This window comes from Sebastes fasciatus, chromosome 23, assembly GCF_043250625.1.
Source record: "Sebastes fasciatus isolate fSebFas1 chromosome 23, fSebFas1.pri, whole genome shotgun sequence".
NCBI lineage: Eukaryota > Metazoa > Chordata > Actinopteri > Perciformes > Sebastidae > Sebastes > Sebastes fasciatus.
In genome coordinates, this window is record NC_133817.1 from 15,930,085 (window position 1) to 15,954,188 (window position 24,104).

The 24,104-nt window shown below is 42.7% G+C and overlaps 1 protein-coding gene across 13 annotated transcripts in view; it reads right to left on the reverse strand.

The window, feature by feature from the left end:
• Nucleotides 1-3,020: 3,020 nt before the first annotated feature.
• cacna1c (calcium channel, voltage-dependent, L type, alpha 1C subunit) overlaps nt 3,021-24,104 on the reverse strand; it is a 245,436-nt gene continuing 224,352 nt past the window's right edge. For 9 of the 13 annotated variants that reach the window (XM_074626028.1, XM_074626030.1, XM_074626025.1 and 6 more), the window contains 19 exons: nt 23,417-23,554; nt 21,325-21,390; nt 20,892-20,983; nt 19,216-19,378; nt 16,894-17,021; nt 16,699-16,795; nt 16,126-16,228; nt 14,777-14,878; nt 14,513-14,640; nt 14,186-14,326; nt 12,383-12,747; nt 12,099-12,125; nt 9,281-9,409; nt 9,041-9,177; nt 8,172-8,269; nt 7,945-8,041; nt 7,604-7,712; nt 7,321-7,489; nt 3,021-6,261 (listed from right to left, as the gene is read on the reverse strand). In XM_074626028.1, coding sequence (XP_074482129.1) covers nt 5,761-6,261; nt 7,321-7,489; nt 7,604-7,712; nt 7,945-8,041; nt 8,172-8,269; nt 9,041-9,177; nt 9,281-9,409; nt 12,099-12,125; nt 12,383-12,747; nt 14,186-14,326; nt 14,513-14,640; nt 14,777-14,878; nt 16,126-16,228; nt 16,699-16,795; nt 16,894-17,021; nt 19,216-19,378; nt 20,892-20,983; nt 21,325-21,390; nt 23,417-23,554 — 2,790 coding nt within the window. In that variant the 3' untranslated portion in view covers nt 3,021-5,760. The remainder of the gene's footprint in view (nt 6,262-7,320; nt 7,490-7,603; nt 7,713-7,944; nt 8,042-8,171; nt 8,270-9,040; nt 9,178-9,280; nt 9,410-12,098; nt 12,126-12,382; nt 12,748-14,185; nt 14,327-14,512; nt 14,641-14,776; nt 14,879-16,125; nt 16,229-16,698; nt 16,796-16,893; nt 17,022-19,215; nt 19,379-20,891; nt 20,984-21,324; nt 21,391-23,416; nt 23,555-24,104) is intronic. The other 4 variants (XM_074626031.1, XM_074626037.1, XM_074626027.1 and 1 more) reach the window with 3 other exon arrangements.

The window sequence follows — 24,104 nt, forward strand, 5'->3', positions numbered from 1 at the left end:
AATACTGACGTGAATCATTATGTACACTAAATAGAAATAGCTACTGTCATAACGTGATATGATACTTAACCTGATCAAAACGAAACAGAACCCGGCACGCTCGATGTCAACATGTGAACCTCATGCAATACTGACGTAGCTCGATCCAAAAAAAACAACTTGGAAATAAACAAGAGAAAGGGATGCAGTCAAACACACATTGAGTCAGGTGAGGTGAAGTTAGTCGTTTCTGCTGCTGAATCATTCTGGCGCTACACCGGCTGGATGTTAAAGCCGTTAAAGCTAAAACAACAAATTTCACGTCAACATCTCAATACAACATTTTAGACCGCGGATGCAGATCCACCACCCTGGCACGAGAAAGATAAATAAATACATCTTTTACTATACTGCACTGCATTGTACCTGATTTCAAGTATGTTAGGTTTCTCTGGCGTGGAAACCACTTCAAAATGTAACAGAAACAAAATACGTCGACATGATATTGTTTTTTTCTTTCACTTTCACAAATATATTTTTTACTTCGGGAGCCTTGTATACAGTCATAGTTATTGCATTGTTTTTGCATATCTTGTGGGATGCAGGATGCCACCCACTCATACCATATACTGCAACACAACAACTTCATTCTAACCTATATGGAACATAAAAACTGCAATGCTGCTCCGCGCCACACGGGGTCACCACAGGCCTCTGAATCTCTCTCTCATCCAGCATTAGAAACCAAAGAGCCTTTAAACAGACACAACAAATACGCCCGGTTTGGCACTTCTGATACACAGGGTTACTCTACATGGGTGTCTATAATATGTAAGTGGACAGTTATTAGGAACAAAAGCGTGACCTATGTTCTTTTATCCTCAAAGCTGCAGGTGATGCTGAACATTTATGAGTGTGACTATTGAGAATTCATCTTAAGGCTGTGATAACTGATTGTGGAAATCTCCCCATCCTATTTCTAACTTAGTCAAGTCTGTGAATGGTTCTGAGTTGGATAATTGTCATTGTCATTGTCATTCATTACGTGGTTTCATATCAAAACTGCCTTGAGAACATTCACAGATGCTGCTATACTGGCTGATAGAATGATTGGTAGAAAGCAGATAAACTCGCCACCCGATTTGACTGTTATCAGGCCATTAGATTAGCGTTATCAGTCGCTGTAAGCACCATAGATGTGGGTCAGTAGGGGCCTACTACGCCTACTACGTTGTCAAAGTGAAAGTGAAACTTAAAAGCAACGCGTTTTAACACGTAAAACTGAATGAAACGTTGCCTTTTGAACACAAACAAAAACTTCTTTATGTTTAGGCAACAAAACCACTTAGTTAAGTTTAGGGAAAAACATAGTGTTTTGGCTTAAAATAACTATGTTTCAAAAGTGAAAGTGAAACTTAACACTTGGTTTCACATTGGATGCAAACTCCGGTTGTCTCACTGTGTTTTTTGTTTTCATCCATCACCTGCTGTCTGAACTACAGCGCCTGACTTCCGCTTCTGCTCCTGTCATAATTACTACAGTTGCTAGAGGTCGCTGTCGTCTTCTGTTATACCTTCTTACTGTGATCTACCATGTGAATAGATGATACAACCTACTAGTAGGTGTAGTAGGCCCCTATTGACCCACATCTATGGTACTTATAGCGACCAATAACACCTATTTAATAGCCTGACAACAGTCAAATCGGCTGAACTCGATGGCTCTTCTGTAGCAGCTTGGATACAAAAACTACTACTTTACAATTCAGGTGCCTGCTGGTTACATTTATTATTGAGGATTTAGACCTAACAGACATTAGGTTGATCAAGTAAATCAGCCTAAATAACCAGGAGGAGAACTCATTATGTCTTTTAAATTCAGGGTTAAATCAACTTTACCAGGGATGATCCAACAAAGTGGAGAAACAAACAACCAAAGCACAAACTTTAAGGTTAAAACTCTGAATCCACTCATTTAACATGCTTGACCAGAACCTATATCTGCTTTTCTTAACATTTAGACTTCGTTTGACTAAAATAAAAGCAGCTTATACTGAAACTGATGTGAGCCACTAGCCGCAAAGTAGTCTGTTAGCTTATGGTACCGAGTTATTTCAATACGATGAGGTGCTTTTAGAATTAACTGAAAGAAAGAAAGGAAATGCTGAAGATGTTTTATGAGGCCAAAGGAGGAAAGGAAAAAGAAAAAACAGACTAAATGTCAGGGAGGGTATTCCTTTGACAACACAGACTTCTTCGGGGTTTGCAGTATGATCCGTAACCACAAAACAACAATATAGCACTGCCACTAAAAACAACATTCACATTTAGTTTGCATAATAATGTCAGAAGTCTGTTACTGGCACAGGATGCAGTGTATGGCAGTGTGTTCATGCATACCCTTCCCTGCCACCAACCTGCTCTGCTTAACACAAAGGAAATGACAGCTCAGCAGTTCATGGTAAAGTAAAGTGGAAACTAATGGCTAGAAGTTGACATGTGATAGAGTCTCTGGGTGGGAGTTCAACGTCTTTTAAAGTGAGATTTTTAGAGATTAAAAAATCGATTGCAACATATTTGGATTTTCTTTAGAGCTAATAAGAGAGTTTATGTTTTTAATGCTCTAACCCCGAACATAAAATTGACTTTCTTATGAAATCTGGTTGCAGATGCAGACTTCACATCTGGATTGTGGCTATCACAAGTTGTTACATGTCATTTTTAGACAGCTGACTTGAATCATCTCAGTTTTAAATACTATAAAGTTGTTTTAATAAATGTGACAATTGGCACTGAGGATGTGATACTGACATTAGGAATGTTTTTTTTTTTTTTTTTTTTGGAGAAGACAGCAATAGCATGGTGAGACCTGTGCCCTGTGTAATGTACTGAAGTCCATAACTGGCTATGGCATCCTGTGGTCATACAGTACTTTATGTCAAGAGAATCCAAAACTATAATAGAGAAAGTGTCAGTGAAAAGTTGTCAGCATGCTACCTAAAAAGCTTTTTAGAAGAAAATGAAAAGACAAAACCAGGAGATCATTTTTCAGGACAGTTTTCTGATCTATATCCAATGATTTATCACGTAAAACCAAACAATTATCACATCCTATCAATTGACAGTAAATTACCTGTCTGTAGTATATTTTTTACCAGTAAATGATATTACAGACAGGGAGCTGTTTTTTACTTCTAATAATGATGATAAATCATAATGTTGTGTGATATATGAGCAGACCTCAGACAAGAGAGATGTGATTCAGAAGTCTTGCAGCATCTGTACACCAGCCCTAATAGTTCATTTGGAGTTGAAACTACGATTAAGATGATGAATATGGTGTGTTACAGCCGAGCGATCAGGGCGTCAACCCCCCAACCCCATCCCCCCCAAGTTCATTCATGTGGCAGTGTGAATTTGGTGCTTCTACCGTTCGGAGCAACCATCCACCGTAAAGAAGAAAAGCAGCAATCGCCCCCCAAAAAAAGGCTTGTTCCCTTCTGGCCAAGCTGCAACGCCGAAACTCATCACCGAATGTAAACCGTCACTCGGACCTCGCTGGAGACCTAATTACGCCTAATTAACCTCTAAACAGAGAAAGGAAAGAAAAAGTTATGCGATGACTAGTTTTTCAAAGATAAAGAGTGGCTTCAGACTCTGCAGCTTGGCTAAAAAGTAAAAACCGTGCTAAAGAAAATCACAAAGCTTTGGAAGCATGCCTGTCCATGGTAACCCTGTGTTAAGGAGGCCCATTGTCTCACTCACACACACACACACATCCTCACACACACAATACCATACTTGTAATGCTACCTTAATTTACCGTCTAGGCTTAAAATAAGCTTTTTAGAATACATAAGTAACCACTCGGACACACACGCACACACATCCTCGCACACATTTTTTTCTCTTCTGGGAAAAATAAATAAATAAATAGATACAATCTGTAAAAGGTGCATACTGATAAGAGAGAAAGACCCCCCTTTTAGATACACACGCTATCTCACACGCATTCGCCCATACATACGTCCTGTACTAAAACGCAGACACCCCCGCACGCACAAATATAGTTATACACTCGCACGCAAACACTACGCCCTGCTTCGATACTTAAAACCTCTTAAAATTCTCCTAAAATAAACCGAGCAAAAAATACATTTATAAGACCAGCACCTCGATTGTGCAAACAAATCAAGGATAAATTAAACCGATAACATCATGAATAGAAAACAAAAAATAGTCATGGCTAGCCAGTTTTGCACAATATTGAACTGTTAAATACATAGTGGGCGTGGTCTGTAGAGAGAGAGAGAGAGAGTGTGTGGCAGCGAATCCAATAGGATTCCACGCTGAGAGGAAGAGGAGGGTCTCGGAGAAGGAAGTGAGGTTTTGATTGACGGACAGATCCTCTGTAGATCCATGCCCAGAGTCTGTTCTCTTTTCAATCGGTCACTCCCGTTTCTCTCCTCCACCCTCCGTCTCTGTCGCCCTGTTCGACACACTCGCCTCCCGAGTGGCTGGAAAAAAAAAAGCAAAAAACCCAGCGATGGAGGAGGAGGAGGAGGAGGAGGAGGAGGGATGGCGGAGTAACCAAAGAGGAGGGGAGGAAGGAGAGAGGGAGGAGTGAGGAACGGCGAGGTATGAGGCAGAAAAAGGGGGGCACGCTGTCTCTGCTTAGCCACCAAAATGCTCCTCCCATTTCCTGTTTTGGGGCAGGACGTGGGCGTGGCCAAACGAGGAAAAGCGGGCGGAGGAGGCGAAGCCAGATCGAGGTGACGGACGAGGTGAGTTTTGTCTCTCGCTGCGGACCAGCGGATAAAAGAGCTGGCTCGCTTCCTGTTGGCCAGAGAGTGTCTCTCTCTGCCCGTGGCCCCCTTACAGAAGCCCTGTTGTGGCTGTTGGTCCATCCCTCAAATCCTTCCCCCCCCTTTGGCTGAGGGTGGTGTGTCACCTTAATCCCACCCCCAGGCTGGCAGGGCTGTGCTCCAAGGTTCCTTTTAGCTTTGGAAGAGGAAGAGAAATGAGATTTCAAACAGGGTTTTCCTCGCCCCCGTTTACTCAATACAGCGCTTCATCATCAGTGGACCAAGACGGAGGAGTTGACCTTTGACCTCAAGGCGGGTGCGGTCAGATTTAAATCCTTAGCTGACCCCCCCTCCCACGAGCTGGTCTGCCGTCCCCTACCTGGCTTCATGGCGGCCAGACAAACAACAATAACACAACACCGAAGTAGGCGTAGGAAATGAAAACAATAAACACACTATGCCGACTAAGCAGGAAGCCCATAAAAGGACTTCCTTACTTCTGTTGTTTCCTTTCCACCTTTCCTTCATCCCTACTTTCCCCCTCGTCTCTACTTTTCTGCTCTTCACACTTTGAGGACATGATAAAACTGTGAGGCACTTTAGAGACACACTCAGACACACACTCACGCACACGTACAAATAGAGAAAATCATAGACCACACACACACACACACACACACACACACACACACACACACACACACACACACACACATACATACAAGCACGCACTCAGATAGTATAGAGTATAGTGTTGACTACAAACACCAACAGAGTGTGTTTATGGTTGCGTCACTGGCCGCCATTGTCCAGCGCGGTTTACGTCTGGCAGAGAGGCAGACAGTGTGTGTGTGTGTGTGAGAGGGGCGGGGACAGACAGAGCCAGCTGCGGCGCCGTTACCCAGCACTGACAAGCGTCAGTCTCTGATGATGTCAGAGGGGCCAGTTGGCCAATCGAACCCGTCAATTCCGACTCCTACAAACTCGTCACGCACTCCATATCCTCGTCCTCCAACAGCCCGCTGTTCCTCTGCCGCGCTCCTCCAATCACGACCGAGCTTCTTCGTTGCTCCTCCTCCTCCTCCGTCCCTGCCGCCTCTTCCTCCTCCTCCTCTTCTCGTCCCCTCGTCCCCGCTAGCAGCTCCTGCCGCTCCTCCACCGAGGACGGCTCGTGGATGGAGCCTCTGCTTCCCCCGGCTTCTTCCCCGCCCTCGCTGACCGCTCGGTCCCTGTGCGTTGCTGCTGCTGCTGCTGCTGCTGCTGTGTGGAAGGGGAGGGGGTTGCCGTTGGGGCTGTGCTGGGAGGTGGAGGAGGTGCTGGATGTGGCGTTCGCGGCGGTGTTGCCGTTGAGGATGTTGTTGGCGGCGTGCTCCATCTCCTCGATGGTCATGTCGCACGCGTCGGCCAACTCGGCTTTGGTCACCTCGATGAACGACGGATCCTGGGCGAAATGACCCAAACCCTCTGATATTAGCACCTGGGGCGGGGAGTGGGTAAGAAGGGAACGGGCGGAGAGGCAGGGAGGATGATGGGGAAAAATGAGGGGATGGAATGGAGGGAGCGGGAGAGAAAAGTAAATTTTAATGTAGTAGGAAGAATTACCACGTCGCGGTTGTATTCCTCCGCCAACCAGTCAAGTTGCAGTTTGCACGTCTGCCTCAAAAATGTCATCACTTCATCATTTTATCCTGTTAGACATTTGTGTGAAATTATCATAATTAGCTTATGAATTCTTGAGTTATGGTCATAAACGTGTTTTGTGAGGTCACAGTGACCACCGAATTCTTATCAGTTCATCCTTGATTCCAAGTGGATGTTTCTGCCAAATTTGAAGAAATTCCCTCAAGGCGTTCCTGAGATATCGCTTTCACGAGAATGCGACAGACGTGAGGTCACAGTGACCTTTGACCACTAAAATCTCATCACTTCATCCTAGAATCACGGTGAACGTTTGTGCCAAATGTGAAGAAATTCCCTCCAGGTGTTCCTGAAATATCGCGTTAACGAGAATGGGTTGTACGTATGTACAGACGGACAAACAAAAAACATAATGCCCTCTGGACACGACTGTCGCCGGCGTGGAGGCATAAAAAGATGGAACGGTTACGGCTGCAACTAATGATTATTTTCATTATCGATTTAATCTGCAGATTATTTTCTAGATTAATCGTTTAGTGGAAAATGCAATGGCAATTTTCTGAACCCAAAAGTGATGTTAACAAATTGCTTGTTATAGATTAAATTAAATACTAAAGCAGTGTCTATTGCGACCCCTTCATCACAGGCATCAGAATTCGGATCTCTAAGCCTCTCAGATTGTCTCATTTGAATACATTTTTGAGGCCCAAAGAGGCAAAATTTCACAAAATTGGAGATAAGAATTCAAACTGTATCGCAGAACATATCGCAAATCCCTCAAATGTATCCTGTGACCCCACTGGAGACGTGGGGACAATTGAGGATTGTTTGAGCTCCAGTTGAATGTGTAACCTTGTCCAACCTGCACACAAACACACATACACACACACACACTCACCGCCTCCACCAGACTGCCTGCGCTGCCGTGACACAGTGAGCTGGAGTCTTTTCCCAGTAGTGAGGGCACTGTGAGCGACACCGGCCGTGGTGGTCTCTGATTGGACACTGACACGCTGGGGGTGGGGCTAGGACTGGGCCCCCGGCTGTTCCCGTTACTGTCGCTGTACCTAGGGGCAATAAATAATGTATTATTATTACGTCTCCTACAGTATCATCATAAATGCTACTTGGACAGTTGTACTGCGACTTGTAACAGTTCTCTTCGAGGTACTTAATCTCACCAGGGCCCACAGTTGACAGAGGGCAAGCTGGTATTGAGCTTTTCATGGGAGTTGGAGCCTTCTAGCCTCAGAGAGGGCACCCGCTGGTAGAAGGCATCACTGCCATGGGCTACACAAACAAAGACAGGACAAGCAACCATTAGGAGAACAAAGCTGTACAACATGACAAGTACAATATGCACATCAAAATTCACTCTTCTGGATTCAGTGACCTGTTTTTTTTCCCTCATTAAATAAAAGTATAACTTTGCTTGCAGAGGAAATTAAATGCAACATTTTTTGCCAGTGCTTGACAAGCAGCTTTTTGGCCTCTGATGTGTGCACAGGATGCAGCGGTATACCTGTGGGACTTGCTGGAGGCGTGGAGCACAGCCGGCTGAAGAGGGTCGGTGAGTGACTCCTTCTCAGCAGAGGACTCAACCCCGCGACAGCCAGAGCCTGGAGGAAGGCAGAGCAGAAGGGACGGCGTTAGAGAGGAGCATTATGTCTGCAGGGAGCTCACATGATGTATCTACAACTTGTTTATGTGCATCCAAGTGTGAGTTTATTTCGGTGGGCATTCTTCTACCTGATGATGTACAAGGTGTAGCGGTACAGACGTCTTCTGGGAGACGTCTGGCCTCGACTGTCTTCTGAGACACTCCAGATGGAAGGACGATCTCCGCCCTGTAACACACACACACAGGACAAATATGCAAACCAAGGTTATAATAGTTTCGAATTTTCAATTATTTTTTTAATTTTATTTTAGTTTCGACTTTTTGATTTCATTTTAGGTTAGTTTTCGGAGAGCGTTTGCTAGTTTTAATTTAGTGTCAGTTTCTCAGAAAAGTTTGAGTTTTATGCATTTATTTTTATTTTTTATATATTTAGTTTCAGTTTGTTTTTGTTAGGAACAGCTATCATGTCTCATAAGTATGTCACTACATATACATGCAAAATACATGGTTGGAGAACTGTGTAGGAATGGCCATAATGTTTAGTCTTTGTGCTATTTTAGTGTCCGATGTGAAGCAATTGCGACATAGCACCATCTCCTGGAACGTCACGCCCGTTCAGTTTCTGTGGATCAATGTCACGAAAGTTGACGGAAGTTCATGCCGTCTCCTTTTTTTCGGTAGTGATATATTATAGCTGAAAAACTAAAACTGAAATCAATTTTTGTTCATTTTTAAATTAGTTTAAAAATTAGTTTAAAAAAAGTTTTAATTTAGTTTTTCTTAAAGGATTTAGTGTTTTTATTTAGTTTCAGTTACAAAAAATATTTTTCACTGCATATTTTAGTTTATTATATTAACTCTAATGCAAACACACAGCATGTAAAAATCAGTAAAATATAGAAAAAAATGGGCATTGTATTCTAGTATGTAGACTAGTTGTACCAATACTTTTTAACATTTCTTAGGAAAGATGTTTTATATGTGCATGTCTACTCACCCAGAGTAGTGGGGCAGAGGAAGACTCTCCTGGGAGACTGCCACCCTCCTCCTCCTCCTCCTCCTCTTCTGTCTTCTACATCCTCTCCTTCCTCCATGGGAGTCAACTGCTTACACGCTTCATCATGATACACCAGCCTAATGAGTGCACACAGACACACAAAAGAGTGAGAGTGATGAAAGGCACACCGCCAAAACTAATACAATTTAAAGATGAAAAATGATGTGTTTTCAGCAGTACATGTCAGAGGAGAGCGAGTGGTTGTCGTCGTGGTACTCCCTCTCGTCGCCGTAGCTCTCGTCGTACGTCTCCTCCGTCGACCCCTCGCCTCTTCGGATGATTGGCAGACGGCTGTCGCTTGAGTCCGAGCTACCCACAAACAAGCAAGCACACGACCGAAAAAAAAACAAACAAAATGAACGGACCACAGATGGGAAACAGGTACACAAATAGGCAGACAGATGTAAACAGAAACACACGGAAAAAAAGGAAGCAGCTGATTAGCAAAAAACTCAGAGAGGAGCTCAGGAGGAGAGATTGAGAAACCCACTGAGGCATGTAGGGAAAGGGAAGAAGAAGGAGAAGAAGAAAAAGAAGCTAGAGGAGAAGGAGGAGAAGCAGGTGGGAACTATTTTGTTAAAGCAAAACGGTAAAAAAGCATCAAAAGCAACATCTGGAATATGAAAAACTGATAGCACGACTGAGGGGCAGACACCTTTAAAAATCAAAGATTGGGACGGACAAGATAACGGCTCGCAATAGCTAATACTTGGAGACCAGTATTTTAATGTAGGCCTACTGGGAAATTGAACTTTTTATGCGGTTCTCATCATTTAAAGTGAAGGCCAATACAGTCCTGGAATCAGATGCTGTCTTTTCTACTCATCTCTTATTAAGAAGTGGACGCAATGTCGACATTAACCTGGATACAATTATATCAGCAGAAAACACAAGAAAGTCTTAATTCTGAAATCTTGGCTGTGTGTGTTTTTTTTCTTCTTTTTTCTGAGAGACAAGCTTAATCTGAACTTAATCTGTATGAAGTTGTATTCTCTTTGTATCCCAAAGATGTCTTGTCACCCTATCTGTCCACATCTGTTTCATACTCCAGACTTAAGCTTTAAGGAGACATCCTGACATCTGAAGTTTAATCTTTTCTTCTTCACCAGATAGTCTGCTTAAGCGATACGACCTGTCAACTCCCTAAAAAAAACATCTGTTTCAAATAAAAACCAAGAGTCATGACAAACTGCTCAGTTGGCAGTTAGCGGTACCCATTATTTTTTAATGATGAACACCCACAAATACTAATAACTTCTCCTCAGAACTGCCTGGTGAAAAAAAAAACTGAATCAAATTTCTAAATGTCAAGATGTTCCTTTTAATCCAAAGCTATTTAAGCCGCTCCGCAGCAAAACTCTGGGTTAGAACGGCATTTCATTAAAAACCTGACTAAAAGCTGTTTCACACCAAGCATGGATTTTCATCTGAAAAATTCACACGGAAATTTATAAAAAATTGATTTTGTGGGTTCTGTGGAACATTTGTACAGGTGACGGACCTCGATTTTAGCGGATTTGTGCCTGCGGGAATATATGTTTGACCAATGAAATCCTTTGTTCAAGGTGATGTCATACCTCCAGGTATAGCTCTGTGCCAAAATTGGGAATAGTCTTATCAATTTGGTTTCTCAACATCCAATATTGTACAAGAAACACAGCAACTACTACCTCAACAACCAAATAAAGGACAATATATGGCTTGAGATCGCCCAGCAGCTGGGATACAAGGTTTTCCTTGCATTGAGTGGACATGGGAACTATATGAAATACGAAACTGGACCGCGAATAATTCGTACCGAACCTGTTGTGCATAGTTGTCATGCGAAAAATTTGCATGCAGATTTTCCGTAATCCTGCACCGCATTTTTCGCATCTCACTGACATAGTCAGAGGAAGACTGTTATTCATTTTGCACTAAGGTTTTTAATTAAATGAGAAATAACTTTTTACTTTTGTCAAGTATTTAATTCACACAGGAGTATGTGATTATTTGAAATAGACTATTTATTTATTTATTGAATTACCAGAAAACATGCTAGAAGGTTTTGGCCATATTGCCCAGCGCTACCCGGATGCTAAATCAAGCAAATCCAAAGATATAGTGCATCGGAAAGCTTATACTTTGCCTGTAATGGAGCACTTAATTCTAGATCACGTATGCTCTTTACGCAGTAAAAGTAAATGAGTTTAACTCTCCTCTCTAATTAACTATGACCGAGCTGACCTTCTAAGATCAAAACATTTTGTAAACAAAAATAGAAGTGTAAAGCCCTGCTAGAAAAAACCTGGAAACTTCAATGTTTCTTCAGGAAGAAAATGAATGACCAACATGTTAACAATTTTGCTGTTCTAATAGGCTTCCCGATAATAAGGCAAAACATATCAAGTTTGTCCTGAGGGTGCGGAGAGGTCATAGGGGTCATTAAAATCAAATGGATGTTTTAAATTATGTCATTTCTTGAGTTTAACACTAAGAAAATGTGCATCTGATGTGTCTAAAATGGAAGAGGCTCATCCTCTGGGGAGCATGTATGTACTCAGTGGATATCATGGTCTTTTGGTGCTAAATAAAATGTGAGGGAGTCACCAAAACGATGAGGAATCATCTTCAGGGGACCGTGAATAACCAGAGCAAAGTTCATAGCACATTAAGAGCAGAACATAGGACACAAAGCAGACATTGTGTCTAACCCAGACCTGCCATACAATAGCAGAGAAGAGCAGCGATAAGAGCCTTCGATAGGAAAGGTTTGGCCACGTTGCACCAAACAGTCCATCCATGGCTTTGGTAGCAGATCTTATAGTAGCAGCATAAGAGCCTGGCTTTTGCTGTAGCAACTTAAGCATTATGTGCATAGCAAGTCTCACTATAGCACTCTCACAGCGATGCCATTTTTATGTAGCATTATGAAACCTTTTTGCACGCAGTTAAGGGGGACTAACACAACACACACACACACACACACTTTTTCTCTCTCTGTCCCCTGGCAACATACCGCATGAGGGTGTCATAAAAACACGTCCTGCTTGCCACCAGAGACAGAAGACAGAGGAAAGAGAAGGAGGAAGGAAAAAGAAAGTGAAGAGAAATAGAAGAAACCATTTATGTCCTGTACTGTAAAGTCATGTAAATATCTGTGATGATGGTCAGGAAATGAAAAAGACAGACTAATAACTCAAGAGCACATAGAATAAGAAAGGAAAAAAAAAAAACATCACTTCAATAAAAGAAAAACATGTTAAGAAGGCAGATGTGACCTGCTGTCCGGCCTGCACTCACCTCTTTGGAGGAAAGCACCACGCGGATCTCGGCAGCAGGATGGGGGTGAGCGGCTGTCCCGTGTGCCCGTCCACAGTGCTTATGGTCGGGCTTGGGAATCGACTGATGCCCTGGGGCGCCACCCCGACCATGCCCGTGTTGTTCGCATTGTTGATGTTGGCGTTGGAGCCCGATGAAGAGTAAGAGGAAGGGGTGAAAGTGGTCGAGTCCATGAGCTTCTCGTGGGACGGGCTCTCGCCCTCGCAGGGGGAGCCCTTCTGGCTGATGTGCAAGGGACGCTGGGTAGTGAAGGACTGCGGGAAGGAAGCGCGGCCGTCGCTCTGGTTGTAGTAGTTGACGTGGTTGCTGAACAACCCACCCGTACGCTGTGGAGGAGAGGAGAGGAGAGAGAGAGAGTAAAGGAAAGATGACAAAGAAGATGAGAATTGTGGAAAAAAGACAGGGAACGTCTTTATATCTTACTACACTCAAACACTCAGTCAGAAGTACTCCTGTCTCATTCACCGCTATAGCAGCAACAAAACTTTACCCAGCCAAGATGGAAATGCAAGCCTTGTTTTGCAGGGAGTCCACAATTAGAAAGTTATTTTTAATAGATAGCAGAATGATTATGAGACTGAATGAATCAGGCATTAAGTCTTGGGCTAAAATCTCCATAATGCTCGATAACAGCTAGGTGTCAAAGGAGTGGAGTGAATCTATTTCTAATTAAGATAAATTGTTTTGCTCAAAAATATTTAATGGCGCTTTCTCAAGCCAACATTCAGTCCGTTCTAATCGAACACTGGTGCAGTTTGTTTGGGTGTTGTGAACGCAGTAATTATACTCTGGTACCGTTTCCAAGCAAACCAAAATGCTGACTGTGTGGGCATTTGCTAAGACGGACACAGGTAAACGACAGGTTAACATGAGTAGGAGAGGACGGACCCGGACTTCTGCAGAAGTCCAATGTTTACCTGACATCAGGGCCAAAGAGAACATACAGGATATGATGAATAAAGTGCACAAAAATAGTGACTTTTATAAAGTCATTGGAGATAAACTGGAGGAGAAGGGATTTGTGTCTAAATGAAAAAAACTCGACAGCATCAAAGTCCCCGATTCCCTGTATAGAAGTGGCAGCTCTCGAGACGAAAAAGATAAATTTGCTTCTTCGTACACGCTCCTCAGTAACTTATTTTTGAAAATTTGATCCGCTTTATTTTGTGCACTGTAAAAACCGAACCAGACTAAATAGAAAATTAACCAAAAATATGAATTTCACTCTGATTCAGACTAGCCAAACGGACTACGGCTTGCGAAAGCGCCCTAAAACTACTTACTGTTTATATTTCAGTCCATCCGTGTCACATGTTGTACGTTAAAGTAACAAAATATAGCAGTAAACAAAACAAACAGCATGAATGTGGCAATGATATTGACAATGGAGGCTGATAACTCAGCATAACTCACCCTTGAGCGACGAAGTGTAAGTATGTAGTTTCTGTCAGAGGCTTACAATAACAGCGCTCAACTGTTTAATGAAATTTTGTTACGGTTGTTAATAAGGTTATGTTGTTCATATTTTGCAATTTGCAGCCTCTTGATGTTTTTTCCAAAATGCATACGACCAATGTGGTTGGTAGCCAAGCCAAGAGAATGAGGCTTCTTAAATGTGTTTTTGAACCTCTGAGCTCATGCAAGCATGTCTGTGTATGTGCATGGAGCGATAATAAGGCTTCAAGCTGGACGCCGATCATCTCTCTCTCTCTCTCGTTCTCGCTCTCTCTCTCTGGAGAGTGAGTGAGGGTGTGTGTATCCGACCTTTACCCTGAAGATATCATCCTCGGATGCAGCCGACACCGGCTCCTTCAGGCCTTTATCCAGCTCCTCCTCCACGGTCAGGTCTCCGGAGATGGCCCTCCGAATCTCTGGACCGATGTCATGCAATGTCCGCAGGCCCGCCTACACACACAGACCAAACACACTCAAGTGCTGCACTTTCATGGAATAACACAGTGACCGACATGTTTATTTCACGGTCAAAACCCTGAAACAAGGGCATCTGTACTTGCACAAAACATTTATTTCTTTTCTTTATATACAGATTTATGATCAAGGGTTAACAAAACATCCTGTGTGTTTATGTACCTGCAGAGAAAGGGCGGTTTTGGGGGCCACCTTTGCAACCAGGCCTTGTTCTTTCCTCTTCTTAAACTTGCGGAAATATTCCTGGATGAGGAAGGTAGCGTAGAACTTCCCGACTGTTACCTCATCATCTGAAAGAAATAAAAAATATTACAATTGAAATAGTTTAATGCTTAAAATAAAGTATTTTTCAGAAAAGTAGTTGCAAGTGATGCTGCAGAGGTTTTGGTCAAAGTAATAACTGCGTTGCAGAGTATATATATATACCTCCAGCAGGGGGCACTACTTGATCCAAGAGCTTCATGCTTGTTCTCTTCCAGATCTTCTTCACTATCGATCTCAGTTCCTCATTGGCCTGCTCCAGATTACCTGCACACACATGAACAGTATACAAACCGTCAGTAGGCAATTTGAGGGGGGATGAGGGGGAATGCCATCTCTTTTATTAGCAAAATGACCAGAATGCATCCCCCTTGTTAACCTGCCATCAACCCCTCTCTCCATCCCCTGGTAGCAAGAGTTAGAATCCATGAGCTCGATGACCACGGCTCTGAAATATCAGTAGCCGAACTGTTCTGTGTATTGATGAATTCATGGCGCTGTCCGTGGTGCTGAAGTAGCAGGCGGATTTGTAATCGAAACCTTTTCTCTGAGTCCCGCAGAGCCAAAAGAGTCGTTCAAGGGGCTATTCGCTAGTCGCGGGTGAAAGGGTGTTAAAAATTAACATATCGCCAACTGCATACCGCAAGGTTTAAAGTTGAATTTTCACTGTTGCACACTACATTACTACACAGCCTGTACATTGTGAAAGCCTCAACAGAAGTGCGTCTGTATTTCTATCTATGGGATAGTATATTGTTTGTGTTTTTAACACTGGAATATAAAAGCCCGGACACACCAACCCGACATCAAAGAACTAGCGGCTATACTGTATGTATATATATCTATATATGAGGTTGGTTGTATGTATATAAATATGAATATGTATGTATATGAATACAAACGTATCTCTTGACACTGCACTATTACAAAGGGTAGTACTTTTATTTATTATTTTTCTTTTTTATCTTTCTTTTTTTTGTTTCATATATATTGTTGCTGCTGTCTGTATGTCCCTTTTACAATATGTGTATGTATTCCTTTAACCTTAAATAAAATAAAAAAGGTGACGAAGGCCACCAGTTGTGTTGCCTCACGTCGCCTTCGTCTTGGCTAAAAAGTTGCACTTCAGCACACCACAAAGACTACAGTAAACTGTCCGACTGCCGACCATCAGCTTGGTGTGTCAGGGCATTTAAGGATTCCCAGGATTCCTGTGTGCCAGGAGTGTTGTGACACTGTATTTTGGGATTAGGAGTGTATAAATCCTGACCCCAACTGCTCCAGTGTAGCTGGTCAGTGGCCATTAGATCAGACTGGGGTTGTACTGGGAAGCTTCCAGGTTTGAATGTGTGTAACTATGTAACTTTACTGATTAAATAAAGGTTAAAAAAAGGAAGAAAACACTGGGACATGGCAAGGTGGTAATACATTTAATTCCCATCTAATGCCGCCATTGTGCATGTGTGTGCCTATACAACTGCAACTAGAGTGTTTATTCATGTGTAATCTGTTACCGTCTGTCTTGATCCTGAGTGCAGTCCTGACCAGAGCAAACAGCGTGGCGTTGAACATCACCGTCCCGTCGCTGTTCAGAGGCATGTTCATCGACACCAGACGCTACATGAGATAGAAACGTTTTGTATGATCATGCAAAAAAAACAGGTACATTTCCTTTGCAAACTGTCAGCTGCCAGCATCTATTGGCAGCTGCCAGTTTGTTGAGAATGAGCAGACAGTGGTTTGACACTATGGTCACTATTAATGTTCCTCTAGAGAGACGTCGATGTCTAAATATCTCAAATATTTTCTCTGCACGATATGTTGTCAACGTGCCATTTGAGTCACTGTGGGAGGTGTTATGAGCTGTCTATATGTCATCACATTGATATCACAAAGACACATTTTCTGTATATTTATCACGCCTGGTAAATAGAGTGGTTTTTAATTCTGCACCAAAATACTAGCAGAATGAATTCTGAATACTTGAATTTAAAAAGCCTGATCAAATATCTTGTACTATATAGCCTTCACACCATGTTCGGGCATTTGCGGGACCGTCTGTGTGTGTTTGTGTGTGTATGTTTTACCTTGCAGGCCACCCTGTGTGGACAGAGCTTTCCAAAGCCGAGGGGAGGCTGAATTCTCCGCAGCAGAGTCACCACATCCAGGTGCTTTATCCTCCCCCTGGAAACAGCATAGAGACGTCACATTAGAGTCAATCTCTACGCACGTCCTCTGACCTCTGCAAGATGAATGATGAATTAATTTCTCCGCAAACTTACTTAGCTTCTGGGTCATATTCAGCCCAGATCCTCTTGAATTCGTCAAGATGATGCGGCCCCAGGATCGACCAATCCCGCGTCAGGTAGTCAAAGTTATCCATGATGACGGCCACAAACAGGTTGATGATCTGGAGAGGAATCAGGAATCAGTCAGAAACTACACTAACAAAATATAGGCCGATTACAGATTAAGGGGTGGGCGATGTATCAAATATACTCGTTGTATTGTGGCTTGTTCTACATGGGATGACAATATCGCGAACATGGAGTACAAATAATAATTGTCACGTCACTTTTTTAAGCCACCGGCATGAGACTCGCTTTGGCGTTTCACTTCTCCTGTGGCTCTCTCCCTCTCAGACACACGTGTGGCGTATGAGCATGGATATGTGTATGGGGTGTGTGTTTTTGTAAGTAAGTAAGTAAAGCTTAATTTGTATAGCACCTTTTAAAACACACCGTTACAAAGTGCTTCACACACAAATGAAACATCAAACAATGATGAAAACAAGGAAAAATTACAATATGAAACACAGAAACAATGAGAAACAGATCAAACAAAAACAGACAAACACACACGTGGATGAGGCCTATAGAAAGGCTTGCCTATAGAGATGGGTTTTTAGAAGCCGCTTAAAAACAGTCCCGAGATTCAGCAGCTCTAATAGATTTTGGGGGACGGTGGGGAGGTGATTCCAGAGAGTTGGGGCTGAGACAGAAAAGGCCCGATCACCTTTTGTTTTGCAGTTTGAGCGGGGGATGGATAAAAGGCCGAGATTAGAGGATCGAAGTGTTCGACAGGTCGAATATGGAACTAAGAGATCAGAAATGTAACTGGGGGCGAGGTCATGCAGTGCCTTAAATGTAATTAGCAAGATCTTAAAGTTGATTCTGAATTTTACAGGGAGCCAATGGAGGGATGCCAGAACAGGGGTGTTGTGAGACCGACGGCTAGTTCTGGTTAATAACTTGGCCGCTACATTTTGAACCACCTGTAGGCGATTTAAAGCAGATTGACTGAGGCAGCTGTAGAGGGAATTACAATAGTCTAGACAGGAGAATATGAAAGTGTGAATTAGTAGTTCAAGATCCGTGAAGGACAAGATGCATGTGTTGTATCTGGAGGAAAGTACGGAACCAGGAAAGAGCCTAAAGAGATCGGAAGAAGTGCCAAAGCGAATTTATACGTGTTGAGGTTGGAAAAGGTTGTTATGTAAAATGTAACTTTAAAAGTTATCTTTTAAAGGAATAGCTCAACAGTTTTGGGAAATGTGCTTATTCGCCTGCTTGCCAAGAGTTAGATGAGAAGATCGATACAACTTTCATGTCTGTACGTTCAATATGAAGCTACAGCCAGGTGCTTAAGTTAGCACAGGACTGGAAAGCAGCTGTCCTGGCTCTGTCCACAGGTAAAGAAAAGAAATCAGCCTGCTAGCAGCTGTAAAGCTCTCTAATTATCATGTTATAAAGTGACAAAAACACTCTAGGAAGTCAAAGAAACAGTCTGCGAAATAAAACCACAACATGTAATTTTTACACTTACTTTTTTTGTCCAGTCTTTGAGCTGAGCTAATAACATTTTTCCTTTTCTGTAATTGTCCGTTTTTCCACCTTCCCTAACTGTAACTGATCATGTGTGATTTGTGTAATCTAATCAAAAACTGTCTTTCAATCTGTTTAGAAGAGGAACATTAAAAATCTAAGGTCAAATCCCAACGTCCACACTCACAGACTCACAGACTTTGAGGCGCGTTCCCCGCAAAGTCCGTGAGGGGTTTAGGGCTGTCCAGCTGTCAAATCGTTAAGTGCATTAGGGCTCTCTCACAGACATTTTGAGCCTGTTATGAACACTTTTCTGCAGACTTTGCCTGAGGGAATTACCCGCAATTCATAGCTTTGCGATGTTAAAAAGGCATTTAAAAAAGGTAAACAATTATGGGTATTCAGCCTGGCATATTAGATTTACAGAGAATAACAAAACAAAATCAGAGCAATGCAAGTGCAGGCTATATTACAACCATTTCTTTTAGTTTTGCTCAATGATGCTGTTTTGACAAAAAACTAGTAAATTGATTATTTGAAAATGACCTCTCTTCTGGTAAGGGGAGCGCATGGGAGACGCTCAAATCATGCAGTAAAAAGCGTAAAATAAAAACCCATGTCGCTGCAAAGTGCTGTCCCATTCATATTTATACCATTTCAAGCCCTTGCAGCCTGTCAACCGTTGACGTCAGTAAAGTCCCTGAGGGTTCAGGGCTTAAGGCCTTAAGGGGGGGGACATTGGAATTGGACCTTAATCTTTCTCTTTTTCCTTGCACTCACCAGAAAGGCACAGAGCATGTAGAAGCTGACAAAGTAAATGATTGAAAACTGGCTGCCGCAGTCCTCGTGGGCCAAGTTGTTCTCGTTGGTCGATCCTTTCTCGCACGGACGGTTGGGCGAGCACGCCAGCATGATCTCCTGCCACGCCTCACCTGTTGCACATCTGATAGATAGACATGCATGCACACACACACACACACATAGCCACACAAATATGCACACACGTTGACGCAGATATGCATGCGACGATACGATACGGGTACATTAAGAGGTACACATACATGCATAGATGTGTACATGTGCGTTTATGCATTAACCCACACATACAGACGCGTGGATGTGTGCACGTATGCATACAAGCATATAGAAACACACACACACACACACACACACACACACACACACACGCACATTGATACAAACACAGAGAAAGAGGCAGACACATAAACACATATGCATAAGTGTTAGTGTGAACACCATAAAGAGCAAAAAATACATCTTGATACACTGAATTTACAAAGTAACAGCAAAGAAATGTTATTTCATATTTGCTTCTGTTGAGCTGTAGATTAAGACCTTGTCCAAACTACAACTGTCTTCCATTCTGAATACTTCAGAGCTTTCTAACTCAGCAGTTGCCGTTTTGCCAGGTGATCACATTTGTTGGGCTTTTGCTATTATTTATCAAGCTTTGCACACAGCAGTATGAAGTATCCAAGTATGCTGTCTCTCTGAATGGAAGCCCATTGCTATGATTTATTCCATGAAGGGGTCAGTACATAGAATACGAATGAATAGAAAAGATGCTTTTTATGATTTTATGGCCAAATGCTGTCAAACCATAGCATAGTTTATCAAATCTGATCTATCCTTTCAGTTTCTGTGGTTTTTGTCCCCTGCATGGAATCTTACCCTCAACGCAGAGGTTTCTGAGACTGGATCCAGGCACTTTAAAGGTGCAGTGTGTAGGATTTGGCGGCATCTAGCGGTAAGAATGCAGATTTCAACCAACTGAAATTTCTCCCGTGTGCCAAGCGTGTAGGAGAACTACGGTGGCCGACGCAAAAACATAGAAACGTGAATGACCCTATCTAGAGCCAGTGTTTGGTTTGTCCGTTCTGGGCTACTGTAGACACATGGCGGCCGGCTACCACTGAAAATACAGATGTACAAATAGAGTTTGGATGCTGTTAAAGCTGTAAAGTAACTGGAGAGTCTACGTCAGATCTTTGGTGATATTTTGGGGATCACTGCTACATATTTACAATTAGAACTTTTTAACTCTTGGCACGGTGGCAGTGACATGGTCTCATTGTACAAACTGACAAAACAATATCCCAATTTGGCTCTTGTGCAGAGTCGAGTCACAAAGTCGGGCAGAATTTACAGCTTGACATTTACAGATATCCTGGCATTTTCATTAAACCGCTGCTGTCATTAAATGTCAGTGGGAAACTAGCAAATAATCTGCTTTTCAGAGTGAATGGAAGATAGAAAAATATAGAAGATAACAAAGGAAAAAGAAAAGTTATTGTTGTTGATGTAACATTACAGGAATTAATGATGGATGGAGAAGAAGAAGAGCAGATGTTGACTTTGAAACAATAGACAAAGAGAAGTGGGAAGATGAGGAAGGAGAAAGTACAAGAGATGAGGAGTGTCGTCATCTTCCTCACCTGAACAGCAGCAGCACTGCCTGAGGGAACGTCTGGAAATTGTTGTTCCTGTTGATCTGCGTGTGGTCCCGCAGCGCTATCTTACCAAACATCTGCACAGGAGGGGAAGGAAGTAGTCACAGCACACAGGATATGACGTCAGCATTGACAGGAGGAAGTGATCGCTCTCTCAAATTTAGAGGCCGCTGTCCCTCTCATCATCATCAGTGACACATACAACTCAACAGGAAGGACAGACAGAAAAGAAAAGAGTAGAGACTAGCAACAGCTAGAGAAGGAAGAGAGGTGGAGGAGAGAGGGACGACGTGACCGAAACAGGAACTCTGGATGACAAGACTCCAGGAGGACAGACACAGGATGGAGGCCAGCTGGAGGAAGAGAGGAGAAAACACAACAGAAGGGAGGGAAACAATGTGACGAGACCACAGCTTACCTGCATGCCGATGACAGCGTATATGAAGAATAGCATCACTATAAGCAGAGCTACGTAGGGCAGAGCCTAAAGAGGAGAGACACACTTTAGTGACAAGTCGTCTAACAGTGTTATCCTGCACTGAGGCTGCAGTCCATTCACTTTCATTCAAATCTCATCCAATTAGTCTAAAAACTGATTTTAGGAAATTTTTGTTTAACACATATTTCTTTGTTTTTCAAATTGGCAGGTGCAGTATGATGTATCGGTATTTTTATGAAGTGAAAGTGAACTGATCGGCAGCCCCGTGTGACACAGCACCAAAAACAATCCAGGACAAATCATCTGACATAGGAGTGAAAAAACCTCAGTAAAATACAAACTGCTCTCTGAATTTGGCCAGGAGACCAGTTCCCTGAACGTATTGTACATGAACCAGACATGACCAGAAGAGGTGTTTTCTATATTCACACACCTGTGTGGAGGAACTGAGCTCCTGGTTAACATTACCCCTGTGACTGGGAAGACAGGGCCAAATCATGATGAAGTAGTCTGATTATGTGTCAATATGTAACCAGCTAACATATGAAATAAGGATAAAGGTTTCAGTAAGCTAATTTGTGTTAAGTACAGTAATATATTCATGAGCACTGCTGGTTTTTAAATATGGGCCACATAGGACACGTGAGCAGCACGGCTTGGGTGCGTGTCAGCTGCGTCTATTCTAGAGATTTGAGGTCTCGCCTATTTTTTCCACATGCGGTTCACAGCAAAAATAGACAGTGAAAATGAGCTTTTGACCGTATATTTACATCATACCAGCAACATTACTAGAGTTTCGATGTCCATATCTGTAGGAAATGTCACAGACATGATAAAAAGTTTTTTATCTATTTTTTAACTCACTTTTAACACTTCCTGTTTCTGTTTCAAAATAAAATCCCTCTAGTGTTTCTTTTTTTTTCTGTGGATAGAATTGCTTCATTTGTTAACACAAGGCTTTAATTCTGAAATAATTTGCAGGACAGTGTTGTGGAACATGCAGTGACTTGCACGGCTTATCGGCTTCAAATCGTGGATTATTATTATTTACAAATGATCACATGTTTCTTAACTTTTTTCGGTTTAAAATAAATATAAATGATATTTATAATAAAGTGAAATGGCCATTATGAAAGGCTATGTAGAAAGAAAGGGCTGGTAAACGCTGTTGGTGTGGACACCGCACATGTAAAAGATGCATTAGTTTTTGCGCAGTTCATGCTGCTCATGCGTCCTGTGTAACACCACGAGTCTGGGTTTTGCTGCATCACCAATGTTTTGAATTTCAATGGCATGAAGTGGCCCGTCTCGACTGACACAAGAGAGAGAACAGGTTATTTTCATTTCCCCCATAACTCTCTATCAAATGATTTCATTTTTTGGTGGAGTGCTTCATTAAACTTATCTACTGCTTAACCCGCCTACAGGGTATGGTGAGCTTTCAGGGGTTAGTAGTAGGGTGAAGGGAGTAGAAGAAGAAGAAGAAGAAGAGGAGAGATGAGTAGGAAAGAGAGGAAAATAGATGGCTGGTTAAGGTTCTTTGAGTTCCTGCCTGTTTTCCCTCCCTGCCTTCTGCAACAAGACTCCTAAACCTCCTCTCCGTTACCTCACACCATCCCTCTTTCTTTTACTCCTTCCCCATCTAGATTAAACTTTCCCACGCTAATGATTTCTTAAAAAAAATAGGAGATCAAGACGAGGAGGGAGGAGGCAAGGAAAGGAGAGGGGGCTTGTGAGACTCCACCAGGCTGGATTTACACAAGAGCAAGGATATTTTTAGCCCCATGTGACTCAGATCTGAAATTACGAGGTGATTTGCACAGTGTTAATACCATTAAATGAGTCTATTCTGAGATTAAATTAGAAGATAATCACCTTGTTGGCAAGTTTAGATCACAAAATCTGTTATAAACTCCCTGCGGCGAAAAATGTAGTTGAAATAGCTCCAAGAAAGGGCACCGATCTGGGTCACATTAGGGTTAAAGCCCCACTTTCCACCTTTTCAGCCATTTCAGTCCTGTGTAAACCCAACCCCCCTGCTCTAGCATGTTGTGTCCGGTTCTCCCCTCACTTGGAAGGATTTGATGAAGGTCCACAGCAGGGTCCGAATCCCTTCCCCGCGAGACAGCAGCTTCACCAGCCTCATCACGCGGAACAGCCGGAAGAAGGTGATGGAGATCCTGGCGTTCTCTTCAGAGTTCTGCAGTCCCTTTTGGTGGGGTTTGGTGTTTTTTTAGAAGAAAAAAAACACAGGACGCATGGGGACACATGCAGATAGGTAAAGGGAGGGGAAACACACGCACACACGTACATACACACACACACACACACACACACACACACACACACACACACACACACACACACACACACACACACACACACACACACACACACACACACACACACACACACACACACACACAGGTAAAGATGAACATACACACATGCACACGCAGACGTACGAGTAACATTCATATGCATATTCCCACCCACATATATATATATACGTGGATGTAAATATGTATAGCACGCACCCACACACACACAAACACACACACACATACACACTGAGTTAATAAATGGAAATCTGCGTCCTACAAAATCCCATCAAAACCAACTGACAAAAAGAGATCTGGGAGAGAATCGGGCAATCATGCTTATTTTTTCTGGCTTCATGGAAAAATCACTTGGCAACAAAGAGATTCAAAAACAATCTATCGGCTTCCTGAATACACCTGCTTCAAACCTGTCTTTAT